Source organism: Loxodonta africana, chromosome 2, assembly GCF_030014295.1.
Source record: "Loxodonta africana isolate mLoxAfr1 chromosome 2, mLoxAfr1.hap2, whole genome shotgun sequence".
In the NCBI taxonomy this organism is placed as follows: Eukaryota; Metazoa; Chordata; class Mammalia; order Proboscidea; family Elephantidae; genus Loxodonta; species Loxodonta africana.
In genome coordinates, this window is record NC_087343.1 from 222244008 (window position 1) to 222263373 (window position 19366).

General features: G+C 49.1%; 1 protein-coding gene across 2 annotated transcripts in view; it reads right to left on the reverse strand.

The window, feature by feature from the left end:
* LOC100654728 (interferon-induced GTP-binding protein Mx2) overlaps window positions 1–14581 on the reverse strand; it is a 37411-nt gene extending 22830 nt beyond the window's left edge. Inside the window, exons 1-5 of one of the 2 annotated variants that reach the window (XM_064279484.1) lie at window positions 14449–14539; window positions 11986–12051; window positions 6131–6688; window positions 4554–4746; window positions 3425–3562 (exon numbers count right to left, since the gene is read on the reverse strand). In XM_064279484.1, coding sequence (XP_064135554.1) covers window positions 3425–3562; window positions 4554–4746; window positions 6131–6619 — 820 coding nt within the window. In that variant the 5' untranslated portion in view covers window positions 6620–6688; window positions 11986–12051; window positions 14449–14539. Of the gene's footprint in view, window positions 1–3424; window positions 3563–4553; window positions 4747–6130; window positions 6689–11985; window positions 12052–14448 lie in introns of both variants that reach the window. The other variant, XM_023559110.2, reaches the window with a different exon arrangement.
* Between the last annotated feature and the right edge of the window lie 4785 nt (window positions 14582–19366).

The following is a 19366-nucleotide window of genomic DNA, read 5'->3' on the forward strand; positions in this document are numbered from 1 at the left end:
ACTAAGTCATAAAAGACATCATGGTTTCCTCCTTGCTTTCTCCTGGATGGTTCCCTCTTGGGGAAGCTACTTGCCACATCACAAGGACTTTCAAGTTGCTGTATGGAGAATCATAAACTAAGTATATTTGGGGGCAGGATGTCTCTATTTTGGAAGAGATCTTCTGCGTGGGCCAGGAGGAGCCATTGAGGCTAGCAGTAGACAGTACATAAAACAATGTGTGGTCTACTGTTGATGGACATTTGGGTAGTTTCCAGTTTGGCTCTATTGCAATAGTGCTGCTCTGGACATTCTAAAACCTGTCTTGGTGAAAATTTGGTTGGGTGTTCAGGTAGTCCCCAGGGTATGAATGTCCCACTTACATACAACTCGGTAAAAAATAAAAAATAAATTAAAAAAACCCCATAGAGTCTATTATATGAAATATTTGAGGTACATACTGGTTCATAATAACAAATGGGCAGTACTTCGTGATGCACATCAAAACATTGTTATTTTTACTTAAGTTAAAGATGTTTTAGTGTATCTGGAGGTGTTTATTTAATGTTTTTTATGCATAGAAAGGTACACTATATACTATATACTAAGACAAACATTTGACTAACTGACCTTAAATACCAACTGTATCTACCTGTTCCCACTTATGTACAAATTCGACTTAAAGATAGACTTAGGAATGGAACTTTTTCATAATACAGACATTTGACTAACTGACCTTAAATACCAACTGTATCTACCTGTTCCCACTTATGTACAAATTCGACTTAAAGATAGACTTAGGAATGGAACTTTTTCATAATACAGGGATTGTCCGTATACCTAAGAGTAAAGGGGCTGGATTACAGAGTATGTACATTTTCTGCTTTTGTAAATATTGCCAAGCAGCTTTCCAAAGTGGCTGCACCCACTCACACCCGTACCAGCACTGGATGGGAGTTCTGACCTGCTATTTTAAAGATGTCTAGGCTCTGGTTTGTTCGTTATTCACTTGTATACAGAACCTTTTCTGAGCCCACACTCAGGGTGTGCTTTTTAGGGGAGACACCTAATTCATTAGTACTCTACTAGTTATCAGGCCATTCCCAGTCATCCCCACCCCCCACATCACTAACGTCTTCTAAGTTGTTTTTGCAGACTCTCTGGGGAGCCCCAGAAGAGTCCAGATCTAACCGGCTTGGAGTAGCCAGACACGCGCAGAACAGACCACAATGGCCAACGAATGACCCTGCGCTGCCACATGTGCTCAATAATGCAAGAGAGCTTATGTCAAGGAACCAAAAGACTCACACCAGGGCACCAAAATCACCAGATACATGTCATTGGCAGTAGTTGAGCCCATTTCAAAAGGGAAGGGTCCACCGGCCATTTCCATGTCAAGTCTTAGCCTTGCTTATAATGAATAATCCATAGAAACCATGAATAGTTAAAACTTTCTGATCCTGCCCACCACCTTCCTCCACCCTCAAGTGAATACGTATAAGTATAAATTAGAAATTGCTTGTGCGGGTTGGGGAACTCAATCTGAGGTCGATACCCCTGAGTTCCCGCTTACTAGCCTGTGAAATAAACTCTTTCTTCCTCTCAAAGACTGTGTCTGAGAGTTTGGCTTCTTGCACACTGGGCACGGACTCATTGGTCCAGTTTCATGCTGGTGCTATGTTAGGGGCTCAGGTCACAGGGTGCATGCTGCCCACCTGGCCTGTTCCCACTAAGCTCACAGTTAGAAAGGGTCAGACAGACATCCACAAACCTGCAGGATGTGTTGGTGGGACCAGAATAGGGACAGAATAGCTGTCGTGGGCACTGCCAGGGTGCAGATCTTTGAAAAACTGAAGCTTGCAAATGGGCCACTTAAGGGCCTCAATCCACTTGTGTTTGTGAGGGGTGAGAACTAGAACTGAGGGCAGGACATCTCTATTTTGGAAAGAATCCTGTGGGCAAGCCATTTGAGGCTTGCAGACATGGGGTTCTCAGGGTAGCACCAAGCCCAGGAAGTCATCCAATGGCCTTGTGCTGTGATAGGGAGTTTGCTAATTAATAATGCAAAAAACTTGTCTCCACTAAACTCAGAATTCGTAGCTGTGGAGATTCTTTTATTTTAAGGACATGTATATATATTTTTCTCCCTCTGGCTGAAACCAGTCCCAGGTAGCACAAATGGTTTGCGCTCAACTACTAACGAAAAGGTTGGTGGTTCGAACCCATCCAGCAGTGCTGTGGAAGAAAAGCACAGTGATCTGCTTCTGTAAAGATTATGGCCAAGAAAACCCTGTGGAGAAGTTCTACTCTGTCATACCAGGTTGCCATGAGCTGGAATTAACTGTATGGCAACGTTGTTTATGTATTTTTTTGGCAGAAACCAGAGAGGGCAATAAGAGTGGAGGGACAGGGGCCTGGTAGGAGGGATGAACAACCGACCACCAAGGGGCACTGTGGAGGTGGCATGGCCCCAGACTCCAGGAGCAATTGATCTTTTTTTTATTATTATTTTACAGTTTCCTACTACTAATCTTAAGCCTTGGTAAGCTTTGCTCAGCAGCCAGGTGTTAGCTGTGCTTCCAGCATTTACGGGTGGGAGGTGCCCATGCTGGGTGGGGGGAGCTGCCTGGTGATGTGGCCAGAAGACAGGAAGACAAGCAATGTCCAGGATGGCTGGGCCTGGCCCAGGGTTAAGGTCAGATCCTATCCAGGGAGGCTTCCTGGAGGGGGGAGGGCATTAAACCAAGACCCCCAAGGATGAGTAGGAATCAGGCAGGTGAAGAGGAGAGGAAATTGTGCAAACAAGAGACCAGCAAGTGGAAAAGCCTAGAAGGAAGAAAGGGCACTTTCCTTTGTGAAGCTGAGATCAGTCCAGCAGGTTGGAGCCTGGAGCCGGGAAGGGGAGGGGGCACAGAACGAGGATGAGGCCCTGGCGATGGGGGGCCAGACTTCTCCCTGCAGGTGGGGGCAGTGTGTGAGGGTTTCAGCTGGGAGATAATTCTGCGAGGGTTGAAATGGGCAAGGACCTGGGGGGAGAGCGGCGGTGACCCAGACCGGCCAGTGCCATGTGGGGCAAAAAACCAAAAGGCAAACCAGTTGCCATCGAGTCGACTCCAACTCACGGCGACCCCGTCTGTGTCAGAGTAGAACTACGCTCCACAGGGCTTTCAACGGCTGATTGGTTGGCGGGAGATCACTAGGCCTTTCTTCTGAGACACTTCTGGGGGGACTTGAACCCCCAAACTTTCAGTTAGCAGCTAAGTGCATAAACTGTTTGCACCACCCCGGAATTTGCCATGTGGGGAGTCAGGGTATTTTGGAGGTTGAGCGACAACCCCCCTCCATCATGGGGTGATGGATGCAATGAGGAGCAGTAGAAAGAGCTGGGGAACAGGGAGGGAAGCCAGCCACAGGATGGAGCCAGCAGAAACCCACGTGGCCCTACCTTTGTGTATAACCTGTTCCACCTCCTCCGGGCTGTGCAGGTGGAGTTCCTTGTCTCGATAACTGAGTTTTCCCCTCCACTCATACTCACACGGCTGCCTTTTCAATTTCAGCACCAGAGGACACCTGGTGGTAATACCTAAGAGAAATTTTCCAAAACACTGTTAAGTTTTCTGTTAAAAAAGTAGCACTGGTGTCTCTTACTCTTCCCTCCCAGGGACTTCCCCAGTGTCCCCACAGGCTGTGTCTTACTTCCTGGCACTTTCTAGGGCCTCATGGTAAGCGCAGGAGGATCTGGGTTGGGTATGTGAGCACAAGGCTCAGGGACCGGCTGCTGTTCTAGGGAAGCCTTTGCTGCTGCTGTTAGTGCTGTATGCAGGGCGTGGTCAGTGGGCGCCACCCTGCTGGTCACCAGCAGTGGTCCCCACCATGCTTTCTGTAGCGATATGTGTGGATGTTGGGGCCCCGGTGCACCTCAGAGCCCTCAAGTCCCGTGGAGCTCCAGCCCCTTAGATGTTTGTTTAGGGCCTGCATTGTCCAGGTGGGCTGCTCGGGGAAGGGGAGCAAATAAAACATGCAACAGTGAGACCTGCTCAAGTGCATCCCACTCCCCTGCACCCTGTCCTCTGGATCAGAGAGCCTGGGAGAGAAGCTGGAAATCTCAAAGGAAGGAGTCAAAGGGTATTCTAAAGGTGCAGTGTATGGAGGCGCCTGGCAGGGAGGTAGGAACTCTCTGACCAAGCTGGTGCTCCTGAGATCCTGGGGACCCTCAGATCACTGCTCTTTGTGAAGCCCACGTCCCTGGGTGCCGCAAATTCAGCACGTTGACCGTTTGCACTACCAAGGGACTCCACGCTCTTATAAAGACCACTGGAAAGAAACACCAAGGTCACTGCTGGGACCTTGACTGACACAGGGGGTGATGGTTGTTAGATGTGAATGTGAAAGAGAAAATGCAAGGCAAAGCAGGACACCCAGATCCTTCCTGACTACCCATACACTCCCGAGCTTAAGCTGCCCAGGACATGGAGGATCTGCCTCCTGGGCTCCCTAACGGTGGCCTGCCTCTCAACCTGGTTGGTCCCCAAAGGATGGTTTGATGCCACGTGCTATCGAGCAGAGTTGCTTACCGCTGCCCCTGGGCAGGGCGACGCCCGACAGAGCCTCCAGTACCGAGCTCTTCCCGGAGCTCTGGTCCCCAATGACAGCGATGGCGGGCAGTGCCACGTCCTGTTCCACGCCCAGGGCCCGCAGGGAGTCGATGAGGTCGATGCAGGGGCGCACCTTCTCCTCGTACTGGCTGTGCAGGATGCTCTTGGTCCACTGCAGAAGGCAGACAGACCTCACTGCCCTGGTTTCAGATTGGGTTTTATCCTAGAGGTTCCCACCCTTGTGGGGAACTGGTGGCAGAATTTGTGCATCTGTGAATGTTGGGTGGCACAAACATTAACTACTTGACTACTAACCAAAAGGGTGGCACTTCGAATGCACCCAGAGAAACGTCAGAAGAAAGGCCTAGTGATCTGCTTCTAAAAGGCCACAGCCTTGACCCTGTGGAGTGCAGTTCTACTCTGACACACATGAGGTCACCATGAGTTGGAATCTACTCGACAGCAACTGTTTTGGGTTTTTGTTTTTTTATTTGTCCATGTTGGGCTGCAGACCAGGGCTGGGGGGAAGTGGATCAAGATGTTCCTCAAGGGTGGGACTGTGTTGTGTTCATATTGGGGTGTCCTCAGGAGAGGGGAGTATTTGGCTGGGGTGGAGAAGGAACTGCCTCCCAGAGGAAAGGTTGAAGGTGAATCTTTGCTTCTGGGGAGGGAACTGGGAGAAGACAAGGCAACAAGAGGTGGCAGCTCCCAGCCAGAGGATGGCAAAGCGATGGGCCCTGGGCCTGCAGAACGGGGAGGATGAAGGGTGGAGGGTACATCGGCTGTGGCGACAGAAGCTGTAGCAGCTGATAGAAAAGCTTCCAGGAAGGATTCCCAGCATATGTGTTGGGAAGATGGTGTGTTGTACGGCCTTGCAATTCTTACCCAGGCTCCCTAATCAGAAGCCTTGGGTTCTAGAACATTCCCTGATAATGCAGGCTGGGAACTGAGCCTCCCTCTGTCCTGGTTTCTTGTTCTTCCTTATCAGGGAAGCCCCTTCCCTCTTTCAGGTGTAATGAGTACTTGTTTGTTCTGCTATAATGTAAATCATATGGCACCTGGTCAACCCCACTACTATACCTATTCCTGGTGGGGAAGGAACGGGGTCCCTCCGGGCAAAATGAGTGGGGTGTGTACAGAATACCAGCCCTGTGTTGGCTGTGGGGAGTGACCCACTGGCCATTGGGGACCAGCTCCCACTACTGAAGCTAAGCTTGCTCTGTCTTTTCTCTATGTGGGCAAAGTGTTGTTCTCCCCATTGTCCATGTGTAAGTCGTGTCTTTCCTGGCAATCCCGGACCTTGGATCAACAACATGGAACAGAAGTCCCTAGTCCCAGATATCAGATGTCCAGTGCCGCTGCAGAGCCTGTGTGTGTACCTGGTACTTGTTGGAAGTGACCAGAAGAGCTAGGGGACAGAGCTGTGCATTGAGATTGGGCTGATTTGCTGGTTTTATCACCTGGGTGGGCTGACCCCACAACCATTCCCTGGCATTTATCTATCTGGCTGGTGGCTAGAACATTCCCTTCCTCAATGCCTTACCTCAATGACTTACCTTTGCCCACGGCTGGCTCCTGTTCTCTCCTGGTGGTGGCTGTCTCATATTCTCTCCTGGTGGTGGCTGTCTCATATTCTCTCCTGGTGGTGGCTGGCTCCTGTTCTCTCCTGGTGGCAGCTGGCTCCTGTTCTCTCCTGGTGGCGGCTGTCTCCTATTCTCTGCTAGTGGTGGCTGGCTCCTGTTCTCTCCTGGTGGCGGCTGGCTCCTGTTCTCTCCTGGTGGCGGCTGTCTCCTATTTTCTCCTAGTGGCGGCTGGCTCCTGTTCTCTCCTGGTGGCATGCTGGTGGTCTGTTCGTTCAGCATCAGTGAAGTGAAGTGCATGGTGACATCTCCTGCCTGCTGGTTTGGGGGAGACATGATTTGTTTTTGTGCTGGGCGGAATGATGGCGGTGGCCGTTGACGGGAACTCATTTCTTTTTCAGGATGGTATTGGGAAGAAAGTGGATTTTGATTCTGCTGTGGACAAGGCTTGTGGACTTTAGGCATTAGCTATTGCCAGTCAAGTCTGGTGAGTGTTTTCCTGTTGCTTAGTGCTTCCAATCTCCTTGCAGAGCTCTGCAAAGACAAAAAATGGGTGAGAGGTCCAAAGGTCACCAAGAAGTCCTACCACACACAAGCTCCATGTTTGTCAGCCCCTCCTCGCCTCAACCCAATGCAAACCAATACCTGCCCATAAAACAGAGGAAACCATTGGCCCAGCACAGGCCCCCACATCTGCAGGAGGACTCTTGGCAGCAAATAGTCACAGAACACAAGCGAGGGTCTCTACAGGGCCCAGGGCTTGGGGATAAGGGGCGACTAGATTTCACATTACCGTGGAGGAGTTTCAATGGCCCTCTGTCACTTCTGATGAAATAGAAACCATTCTGTTTCATTCATGGCTTCACCCTTTCTCTGGTTCAGTTCTGGGCAGAAGAACTGGTAGGGGTGCGGAGATGAGAGGTAGCACCTCTTGGACCTGCTTGAAGCAAACCTAGCCCTGCCGTCACTATATCAGAACCAGAAGTGGGGTTTGTGTTTCACGTATTCCCCCTAAAAATAACTCAGACCACAGCCCATCTGCAAATCCAGCCTCTTGCTGGACTTGCCACCCATTTCTAATCCAGGGATCACATGAATCATGAGAATTCACTTACTTAGTTTCATATCACATGCTTTGCAATATGGGATTCAAGTGTCTCTTAAGTCCGTAAGATGGTACAGAAAATATCCTTAATCAAGAGACACAAGCAGGATGCCACAATTATCTTCTTGTTCTTAGTTGCCATTGAGTTATCTCTGACTTATAGTGACTTTGTATAAATGGTGAAAAACATGGCTCCAAGAATTGACAGAATATCAATTGAGATGCTTCGATAAATGGATGCAATGCTGGAGGTGCTTATTAATCTATATCAAGGAGTTTGGAAGACAGCTACCTGGTCAACTGACTGGCAGAAATCTATATCTGTGCTCCTTCCAAAGAAAGCCAATCAAATGGAATGCAGAAATTATTGAACAATATCACTAATATTACATCCTAGCAAAATACTGCTGTACAACAGAAAGAAGATAATTAAAAACAAAAAACTACTGCAGCCATATATCAACAGGAGACTGCCACAAGTCCAAGCGGGATTGATACTGTAGCCACAACAATGGACTTGAGGGTACCAATGATCATGAAGACGGCACAAGACCAGGCAGCGTTCCATTCTGTTATACATAAGGTCACCAGGCGTCAGTTGACTTGATGGCAACTAACAACAACGTTATTGATTAAAGTCCATAGTTCATATTAGGGTTCACACTTTGCATTGTAGAGTCCTCTGAGTTTTGACACCACTAGAGTAGTCTATGGAATAGTTTCACTGTCCTAAAAATGCCCTGTGCTCCACCTAGTCATCTCTCCCCCTCCCCTTAACCTTCTACCTATTTTTTTAAAAAAACAAAATTCATGACTAGAAGGCCTCTGTTATTCAGCAGTCACTGCACTGTGGGTTCCTCCCCAGGGTTCTGCCCCCACCTGGAAGCTTCTGGAAGCCCAGAATAAATATAAAGGACAGGAGATTGAGGCTTTGACTTGGAAGGAAAAGGAAGGAAAGAGGGACTAAAAACAAAGAAGACAGCCAGCAAGAGAGGAGGAGAGGAGAGAAGAGGCAGGAGCCAGGGCACAGCCTACAGCGAAGAAGGAGCAGGAAAAGAAAAGGCAAGGACCAGACAAGGGGCAAGAACCAAAGAGGCTACAACCAAGAACAGAGGCCAAGGTAACGAGGAAGGGCAGTAAGGCCCTCTTAAAAGGGAAATGGGACCAAGGGGAAACAATAAAGCCAGCTGAGCAAAAGACTTTGCTTTTTAAGTATGACTGTGTGCTGCTGGGCTGAAAGAACTGGAGCTGCTTTTGACTCTCCAAGGCAGCCACTTAACCAGTGAGCTGCCAAGTATTGCCAAGGGCATCCAGGCTAGGAGCCTGTAATATAAGAAATAATCAGTCTAGTTTTGGATAAATCAGAAGTCAGCAGTAGAATAGGTGGAAGACCTGTCTTCCAGAGGAAAACATTCTGGGACAGTTCCTCTCTGGGGTGGCCTCTGGTATTTCTACAAGACCAACAACCTTTCTCTTGTCCATATTGACAATTCCTTATAGCCACACCCCTCAGTTCTGGTCTTTCTGCCTTACTAATGACCACTTCTATGCTCCTAACTTGATATGAACCTACTGCCCCATCCGAGGAAGGTGAGGAAAAAAAACCCCACTCTGCCACAGAAGGAACACCAAAAAACAAAAACCAAACCCGCTGCCGTCGAGTCGATTCCGACTCATAGCGACCCTACAGGACTGAGTAGAACTGCCCCATAGAGTTTCCAAGGAATGCCTGGAGGATTCAAACTGCCGACCTTTTGGTTAGCAGCCGTAGCACTTAACCACTGCACCACCAGGGTTTCCAGAAGAAACACAGATATTGGTGTATCCTTCCTCAGCTGAGTATCTTGCTGTGTCTTTAGAGTCATGATTCTAAAATTAAGAATGTTGCGCTGAATCTGTGTAAACCCTAGATAGACCCGTGGTGACAGTCTGCCTTCTTTAATATTAACTAGGAATTTATTTTTTCCTCCAAGCAGAATATAACAAAAGCAACCTGGTTAACAGATTTGGTCCTGGTTTCACATTTAAACCTTCACTCCGTTCTCTGCTTAACCCTGGGGTTCTATGTTTAATGGAGGGGAGGAGGCAAACGTCTGATTTTTCCATTGTAAAAATGCTACAAAACTCTATTAGCATGGCCATAAGTGCCCTGAGGCACCCCACTCTGCCAGTAAGCCTCTGCCTGAAGGCACTCAGGTCTAGTTCCCTAAGTCAGCAAACCTAGATCCACCAAGTGCCCAGAGGCACCCTACTCTGCCAGCAAGCCTCCTGCCCCAAGGCAATCAGCTTTTTCTCTCTCCTGCCTGGGAAGCCCACTGTGCTGTTTCCTGTCTCTGCTACTACCACTTTTCACCATCTCCAGTGTTACAGCTCTCTGTCTCCTGATTCCAAGAGCTTTTCAATGCAGGGATCCCGAATGCAAAGCACGCCCTCTGTTCTTGGCTCTTCTATCTTGGTGGCGGTGAGATCTTCTCCTTCTGCCTGTGGGACCGCTCATTTTAAGCCTAGCGGGATGGCAAAACTGACCAAGCCTCTTGTTGGGCCACAGTTACCTTATTTGCACAGTCGCATCCAATCACTTGGATGGGAGTTACAAGACCATGATGAGAAAGGCCATATAAACGTGATCCATGGCACCGCAGGCCACCCCCTGACTTTTCTAGCCATAGTTCTTTTATACTTAGAGGACAACTTCCCCCTCCCAATCATTTTGTGAGTCCAAAACAGTCATCAACAATTAGTCCCTCAGTAGGGCAAAGAGTCCTCAGGGTGAGGTTACTCAGGTACCAGACATTCAGGCCTGCTGCAGGTGTCCATCTGATCTGGTCAGGTTCTCCAAAAGTCATCTTGGCTTCACCCTTCCTGGCGTCTGATAAAATTTCACTGAGAGAAGATTATTCCCTTGATCTGAGCCTCATGAGGTATCAGCATAGCAGAACCTTTAAGGAGTTTTAGGCTCAGCCACTGTACTGGAGTCTAGCAGTGCCTCCCCCTCAGTCCACTCTTTCACACTTACAGCTTTTACAATTACGGGTTTTACAATCACAATTAATCTGTTAACGATCAACACTCCAACTGAATCATGTAATCCTATCAGCATCTTCCCCCACCCTCTCTTCCCTAGACCCATCAGGAAAAGAGGAATCTATTCAGTAGGGATCCTCCCTTGTCCCCCTCATGTTTAGTGTGAGCACACTCACAAAAGTGTGTGAGCCAGCCACTTCATGCCTTTATTTCCCCTGAATTTAGATAGCCAATGTTTAAATTGCCCATTCCTATCAAACTAGTACTGAGGAGACAGCATCTTCTCCTTGGTCTTGAAGAATCTTCTGTTCCATTTGGAACTTTGAGCGTCCACATCCATAAGCAAAGTCCAGTCCAGAGCAAGCCATCAAATTGCAGCAGTCCACACCAGCTCATGGTGTCAAACATCTTTCTCTTCATTCAGCTGGGTTCTGGTCAGCTCATCCCCAGCCATCCAAGCTAGGTCACAATGGGTAACCACTTCTCTCTCTCTCATCCCTAGCCGCTGTGGCTGGGTCAACGTGTTCCAGTGGAACATGTCCAAATTAAGCCTGTTTCTTCATTGTTTCACTCCCCCCGCTTCCACTCATGAATGGACCCAGGCGGTCACCATAAGCAAGCATACCAAACTGTCTACTCACTGGTACCCTTTAACTTCCAGTCCTGGAAGGGGGTTCTAATAGGCACTGACTTTTCCTGCCTCAATGCACCCAAAGGCAAACCACCTGCGTGCTTGAAATTCAAAAAGAGAAAGTATTTTTTTCTGGAGGTCCTTCCTTTAAATGCAAATCTCCTGTTCTCTCAGTGGATCTGGGTAGGTCTGCGTGTCTTTTCAAATGCAAATCTGGGCAGAGCCCAGGTTTTCAACCTAAGCACCCACCCTATACACAGGGCTACTGACTTGGAAAAAAAAAGCCTGTGTTTCTTTGGGCAAATCCTAGTTCTCCTTTTAACATATCCAAGCAAGTATTGGCTGAAGGTGGAGTTACACACTCTCTGTAATCTATAATACCCAATATTCATTTCTTATCATACATTGAGGCCTGCTTTACAACACTAGGGAGGAGAAACATTCAATATTCATAGTACATTCAAATAAACACATAATACTAAACACAGAATACTTTTTACAACATTCCAGTTTCATCTTCTCCACCCCTTGACTATCTTTCCATTCATATTCATATGGCCTTGGGCCTCTGGCTCGGTGGAACCAGAAGACCTTGTCTCCCTATCAATCATCTTGCTTATCTGGCCTGGCTTTTGCCAGAGCCACTCCAGATGTAGCTTTTCTCCCCTCAGCTGCATCATAACTTTCCTTTCAGCCATTACAGGTAACAACAACCAAAGTAACCACCTACGAATCAAAAGTTTCACTTCCCACACCCCTTCCTTTTTTCTCTTACAAAATCCCATGCTTCTGAGTTTGGAGCCATTGCCACAAATCTCACTCCTGACACCAACTGTAAAATTGGCATGGCAGGGGTATTGTCTGACCACCTTTAACTTCACAAGAGGGAATAAGAATCAAGATCAACTGCCCAAGACTGATTCCTATGGGGTGGAGATGAGATATGCCTCCTCTCTCCACCATCTTTACCAATTCTAACACTAACCATCCTTCCCACGGCACTCTCTACTTCTCTGCTGAGCTAGAAAATTCATTGCAAGGACCACACAAAACTCGACAGACAATACTCACAGTTATGGGGTTTCCTTAGGGAATTGCTGTTAGGTGCTGTCAACTTGGTTCCAGCTCATAGTGACCCTGTGTACAACAGAACAAAACATTGCCCGGTCCTGATTCATCCTCACAATCGTTGCTGTGTTTGAGCTTAGTGTTGCAGCCACTGTGTTAATTCATCTTGTTGAGGGTCTTCCTCTTTTTTGCTGACCGTCTACCTTACCAAGCATGTTGTCCTTCTCCAGGGACTGGTCCCTCCTGATAACATGTCCAAAATGTGTGAGATGAAGTCTCGCCGTCCTTGCTTCCAAGGAGCATTCTGGCCGTACTTCTTCCAAGACAGATTTGTTCATTTTTCTGGCAGTCCACGGTATATTAAATATTCTTTGCCAACACCATAATTCAAATGTGTCAATTCTTCTTCAGTCTTCTTTGATATTGTCAATTAGGGAAGTAAGAGGTTACAATTCAGGTTCAGGAACACTCAGGATGAAGTTCTTCCATCAGGACAACCTCTTCTCTGTCATGCCCACAGGCACTCAGCTTTCTCTGTGGGCTGGGAAGCCACCACACTCTCTCCTGCCGGTCTCTCCTGCTGCCGTTTCTCTGCCACCCCTTCTCGCCATCTTCAGTGTTACAGCTCTCTCTCTCTTTCAGCCTTCTGGTTCCAGGAGATTCTTAGCACAGGGATCCTGGGTCCAAAGGATGTGTTCTATTCTTGGCTCTCCTTCCCACCTCTGGGATGGTTCATTTTAAGCCTGGTGGGATGGCAAAACTGCCCAATCCTCTTGGTGGGCCACAATTACCTTATTTGCACAGTCGCACCCAAGCATTTGGGTGGGAGTTACAAGATCATGGTGAGAAAGGCCACACCTTTCTTAAAAGTGTTCCATCTCACTGTACCCATAGAATTTGCCAGAACTGGGAATATGTCATAGTGACTGTGTGGTCTTGGGTTTCTACTTATTGCTCATGGCATAACCCTGTAGAAGCCACCACAGCCTCTCTGAGGTATTTTTCCTGCCAGGCAGCCTTCTCCCAGGAGGCTCAGAGAGGCACTGCTTTAATTGCCTAGGAGTGCCATAACCAAACACCACAAAGTGGGTGGCTTTAAAGAACAGAAATGTATTGTCTCACAGCTTTGGAGTCTGGGAGTACAAAATCAGGGTCTGGGCATCCTTCTGAGGCTCTGAGGGAGGAAGTATTCCATGCCTCCCTGCTAGCTTGTGTGTGTGCAGGCAATCCTTGGTGTTCCTTTGTGGTTTGTAGATAAATCTTCACACGGAGTCTTCATCCTGTGTGTGACCTGTTTTCCTGTCAGTTTTCCTCTTTTATAAGACACCAGTTATAATAGAATTATAGAACCCTACTTCAGTATGCCTTTGTTAACTGGTAACATCGTCAAAGAAAAACCCAGTTTCCAAGGAAGGTCATGTTTGCAGGTGCCAGGGATTAGGACTTCAACATATCTTTTTGGGGGACACAATTCAACCCATGACCACTGCCATGATGAAAGTAAACATAACTCCTCAAAAAGGTGAAAGTAGCTGTGAGGGGTGGGGGCAGCAACCCATGGAAGCAGTGCCCCCAGACTAAGCGATGTGTGTCTTCCACACTGCTCTGTCTACCAGTGCTGCTTTGCATACAACCAGAGAACTTTACTGGGTTCCTAGGTGTGTCCTGGCACGGGGGACTTTTTGCTCCACCCTCTTCTCCCCTCACTTTGGCATCAGCCTCATTTGTACAGTACAGAGTAACATCTGCTGAAGGGTCAGGGAAAGAATTTGACCTTATCCTTTTCTTTTGAAAACCACTATAGTAAAAATTCTAAACGTGACGAGAAAGAACTGTTTCAAAATGTGTCATCAATAAAATGATGTCACCTTTCTGCTTGGCCCCAAGGGTGCAGGCGGTTTAGGGTGCTGGAGGTGGCTCCTGCTGGTTGGGATCTGGCCATGGTTGGGGGTATTTACGCATCGACAATTAGAAAGCACTAGAAGTCAGGGCTCCCCACCTGCACCGGGGGAGCCAGTTTAACAGCATAGCACTGAGACGGGTCACTGAACCACAGAAACCACAAGGGAAGAGGCATTCGAAGCCCCTCAGAGACCAGAATTTAGGCTGCGAAGCTCCCCACCCCACCCCCCTGACTCCATGCACCCTACAGTCGCTGCTAAGCAAATGTAGCCCCAAGCCATCCCAGCATGGGAACCAGCCTTTGGCCAAATTCTGAGGCAGTTGTTCCCTTCTAGATTCCACCCCTCTGCCTGTGGGGCTGGCTGTGGACCAGCACCAACACAGGCCTTTTCCTGTCTCACACGGGTCAGATTCAAAACTTATCTTTATTGCTCCTGCCTCTGACACTAGCCAAGTTTACAAGGCAAATGCCATGTCACTTAGGAAATGCAAAAAAGGACATTTCTGTTGGCATTTAAGGCTTTGAGTAGCATTCCCCCCTCCCCTGCTCCGTCCGGCTCTTACTGGCTCAGGTTCCCAGCAGAGTCCAGGCACATCCGCTCTTTCTCTTCCTTGGCTTTGTTTTTATGTGGTATGTGAACTGCTCCTCCTCCCATGCCTCCCCCTTCACAAGCACGAAGAGAAATGAAACTAGATGGGCGGCCACAGAAACGAAACTGAGTTATCAACATGCTCCCTGGGGTGACTCAGATGAGGGTGGTACGGGGCGCTCAGTCTAGAGCAGCATCAGAAGTACCCAGAGTGCTTGTGTAAACATGGGGGTGGGGGCCGCTAGGCTGCCCAGGTGCTGAAGCCTGGTCTGGGCCGGGGCCCAGAAATCAGCAGTTGTAAAGAGTTTCCAGGTAAGACTGTTGGGGACCACACTGGAAAGCTTTGACTTCCATCAGTGCTGGCTGTCCGACAGAACCCTAAAGGAGGATGGAAGTGTTCTCTATCTGCACGTCCAATATGGTAGCCAACAGCCACACGCGGCTGCAGAGCATTTGAAATGTAGCCAGCGCAATGCAGGAACTGAATTTCTAATTCGATTCAATTTTAATTAATTTAAATAGCCACATGTGGCTCTTGTGTGGGATCATGCAAACACATCGCTGACACAGAACAGGGGAATTTTCCTCAGGTATGTGACTTGAACGTTCTCAGATGTTCCTCTAGGATCCCACCTAAGCCACACCAGGCAAATGTTACCTTTCCCGGTGTTAAGTGCTGAATCCCCAAAGGAGGAAAGTCCACAGCTTCCCTCGGTAACCCATTCCTGGAACCCACAACTTCATCCTCAGGAGGAATTGGACTTTTCTCCCAATTTGATATTTCTCCCTCCTGCTATAATGTACCATAGCTACAATGCAGTGGTGGCACGGTGGTAGAATTTTTGCCTCCCATGTGGGAGACCTGGGTTCAATTCCCGGCTCATGTATGTACCTCATGCACAGCCGACCACCTGTCTGTCAGTGTAGGCTAGTGTGTTACTATGATGCTGAACAGGTTTCAGCTGGGCTCCAAGACTGAGATGGACTAGGAAGAAGGCCTGGTGATCTGCTCTCCTAAACCGGCCAGTGAAAACAGTTTGATCCCCAGCCACGCGTCGGGATGCTTCAGGACCATTGTGCACAGGGTCACTGTGGGTGAGGGCTGACTGAAGGGCAACTAAGGACACAACAGTGCAAGTTCCTGGGGTGTGGCAGAAGGAAGGCATGGCCTGGGACAAATGCCAAGATCTGAACTTGGTCCCGAGAGTAGCCTCTGTGTCTATGGCACAATTTGTGGTTTTTTCTGGTCTCCAGTTATGCTACCTGCAGAAATGAAGGCATTCCGTCAAGGGATCCCTAAAGTCCTTCTGTGCTCGGTGACTCAGGTGGAGGTGAGGACTGGCTTGGAAGCCCCCAGGAGCCCTCATGACCCTGGAGCCACAGCTGCAGGCACTCTGGGCGTGGCCAGGGCAGGAGGGGCTGGCTCTCAGCTGTTTCTGCTCCTACCTATTCTCTCAACACAAAAATGGAGATGTTAAATAAGTAAAAAAAAAATAATAATAAACATTCCTGAGCACCTCTTTGCTCATTCATTTTTCTTATTGCCCTTGCAGGCAAATTCCCCTTTGCAGAAGGATTATAGAGGCTTACAAAAAAATTTTTTTCTTGTTTAATCTATTGACTCAATTGTTAAGCGCTGGGCTGATAACCGAAGGGTCCCCAGTAGGAATCCACCAGCCCCTCCGTGGGAGAAGGATGTGGCAGTCTGCACCTGTAAAGATTTACAGCCTTGGAAACCCATGGGGCAGTTCTAGTCTGTCCTCTAGGGTCAATATGAGTTGGAATTCACTCAGGGCAACTGGACTGGTTTTGGTTTCTGGATCTTAAACCCAGAGAGCCCGGAGGGAGGAGCTGAAGGAGGGAGGGGAGGAGTCATGATGCGGCCTGTAGTGTGAGGGGTGTTTGGTTCCACCACTGGGTTCCCTCACATCAGGCCAGGACACGCCTACTGCTCCCTAAGAGGCTCAGTGATGAAGCCGACAGAGGGACACCGGCCTAGGGGGCATCGGGGGTGCAGGGGCTCAGGCCAACTCCGGGGCGGGGAAGACAGGTGGGGTGGGGGACTCCCTCTCCTCCAGCAAAGCAGTTCCGTGAGCCCATCCTCTCGGTGGCCTGTCAGGGATGGACCTGGGCTCCTCCCACTCAGACCAGCTTGGCCTCCCATGGGGCTGATGGTGGCCAGCTGAGGACCAAGCTCCCGGGGCAGGACCCCAGTCCCCCATCGGCGTCAAAGGGCCGGGCTCCCGGGCTCCCGGGCTCAGTGTCGTGCGCAGGATTCTTTGCTTGGCTCCGCATTGGGGTCAACCGCCGAGCATTGGGGTCAACCGCGGAGCTCTCGTAAAGATGCAAAAGGCAAAAATAGGCGCAACGCCTCAGCCCTGCCCTGTCCCCGCGGATTGGCCAGAGCATCTGCCCGTGCCCAAAGCCCGGATAGTGGAGATGGATCCGGGCCGCAGTGCACAAGTCCTGGGACAGACCGCTCATTCCGAGTTGACTGGTCACCCTAAAGGTCAGAGTGTCACAGTTGATTGACTCCCCTTTTCTCAGTCAAGCACAAGCTCTCTTATGGTTATGGATTTTGTGGTGCCAACCGGCTTCCTGTCCAAGGAATCTTGGAACAGAACTCTTATTCCTGTGCCCCTCAAATTCTCACCGGAGGCCCCATTGCCGGAGGCCTCCTTCGGAGGGCAGAGGGGGTGTGCCCCTAGGCCCCCATTCCACCTGGCCTCTCTCTAGGTGTGGGGAGTGATGGTGAAGCTCACCTGCTCTGACTCCTCTTGGACCTGATTCGGAGACAGAGATGGGCTGCTCCGTGGGAAGCTCCTCAGGGCTGGCCACTGGGGAGGCAGTGCTGGGGGTGGCTGAGGTCTGAGCACAGAGGGGGTTTCCGAATAACTGGGCCACTCACTGGCAGCTGCCTGTCTAAGCCCTGCTCTCCTTCACAGCCTTTTCAGTGATAAAACGGCTACCTGCTCTCCATCTGTCTCTTCCTGTGGCTCCTCCTTGGCTGGTTCAGAACCCAGAAAGGGGTAGCTAATTATCACCTCCTAACTCCCACAGACCCTGGTGAACATGCTTGGCTGCTAACTAAAAAGCTGACAGTTTGAGTTCACCCAGAGGTGCCTTGGAAGAAAGGCCTGGCAAACTACTTCTGAAAAATCAGCCATTGAAAACTCTGTGGAGCACATTTCTACTCTGACACACATGGGGTTGCCATGTTACTGGTTGCCAGTGACTGGTTTTAGTAACTCCTGCAGAGTGGGTCAAAGGTGCATCCCTGTAAGAAAACACCTAGAACTTCCCCTCTTAGGCACGAAGACAAAGAGCTGTGGACAAGGGCAGGAAATCCTAGTAGGAAGGTCCTCAGCAAACTGACCTAGGAGGCAGCCCAGAATGTAATGGCAGTCAGCTTAAGGAACATTTGCCTCAAAGAACTCAGAGCCTCCTGAAGCCCTGAATAGGTCTGGGACAAGTGGGGCCCTGCTGTGTGGACTACATGGTCCCACTGGCTGGGGTCCAGGAGGGGGCAGCGGGGCAGCTGAAGTACAGTCAGAGGTGTCAAGTGGCCGCCACCTACAGCCCCTTCACTGCTTGGTCATCCTTCCACTGTGAGCTCTCAAAGTGGAAGGTAGAAGGCTGGATCCAAGACCAGACTTCATGGCTGCACTCAGGAATATGTTTGATAGACCTGCTAAAAGAGCAGACCCTGAACCAGTGAACCGTGGCCTGGAATTTCAGAAATAATTAGATATACCATGCAATCTGCTCCTTTTGTCACCATTTCATTTAATGGCATAAAATTTAAGCTTAGGTAGAAAAAATAAACCTGGAGAAATAATATAGAGCCAAGGCCACAAGTGAGGAAGATGTTGGTAAGTTCTTTATTTTCAGACGGACAGTTCCAAGCTTGCCAGGCAATTGGCAGGAAGGTAGCACCATGAGAACAAATATTTGAGGCTCAGAAGACAGGCTTGGTGATCTTCTTCCGGAAGATCACAGCCTTGAAAACTCTGTGGAGCACAGTTCTACTCCGCACACGTCGGGTCTGCATGAGTCAGAATCCACCCAATGGCAACCAGCAACAATATAACGTGCAGAGGACCCTCCTCCTAAGTGCCAGGGGAACATTCACCCCCAGGGTGGGCCCATCAAGTGGTGGGGGTGGGGGACAGTAGAGGGCCACGGGCCATGGTTGTCAGAGGAGCTTCCCTTCCCAGAAGCAGGTTCTGGAAACATGTCTGGCCAGGAGTGCCCAGGAGGCCCAGCCTGCTATAATGAATTAAGATCAACAGTGCCGTGTGTGATGGTTAACTGTATGTGTCAACTTGTGTAGGCTACGGTGCCCAGTTGTTTGGTCAAACACTAGACTCAGTTATGAAGTAGTTAAAAACTCAAAACCAAACCAGTTGCCACCAAGTCGATTCTGACTCATGGTGACCCCATCTATTACAGGATAGAACCGTGCTCCATAGAGTTTTCAATGGCTGATTTTTCAGAAGTGGATCACCAGGTCTTTCTTCCAAGGCTCTTCTGGGTGGACTCAAACCTCCAACCTTTTGGTTTGTAGCTGAGCACATAACTATTTGTGCTGGAAGAGATCTAGGGACTCACTTGACCTTCAGTAAACAAGATTGCCCCCTGTGATGGTTAAGATTGTGTGTCAACTTGGCTGGGCCATGATTCCCAGTGTTTTGGCAGTCGTATAATATTGTGATCACTTCCCTGTTGAGACTTGATATGTGATCACCCCCATGATGGAATCTGCTGTGAGCAGCCGATCAGCTGAAAGGATGTTTCCTTTCGTGTGTGGCCTGCATCGAATATAAGTGGACATGCTGGCAAGGCTCAGGGGCTTTTTGCTTGCACTGGATCCTGCAGTTCACTCCCATTTG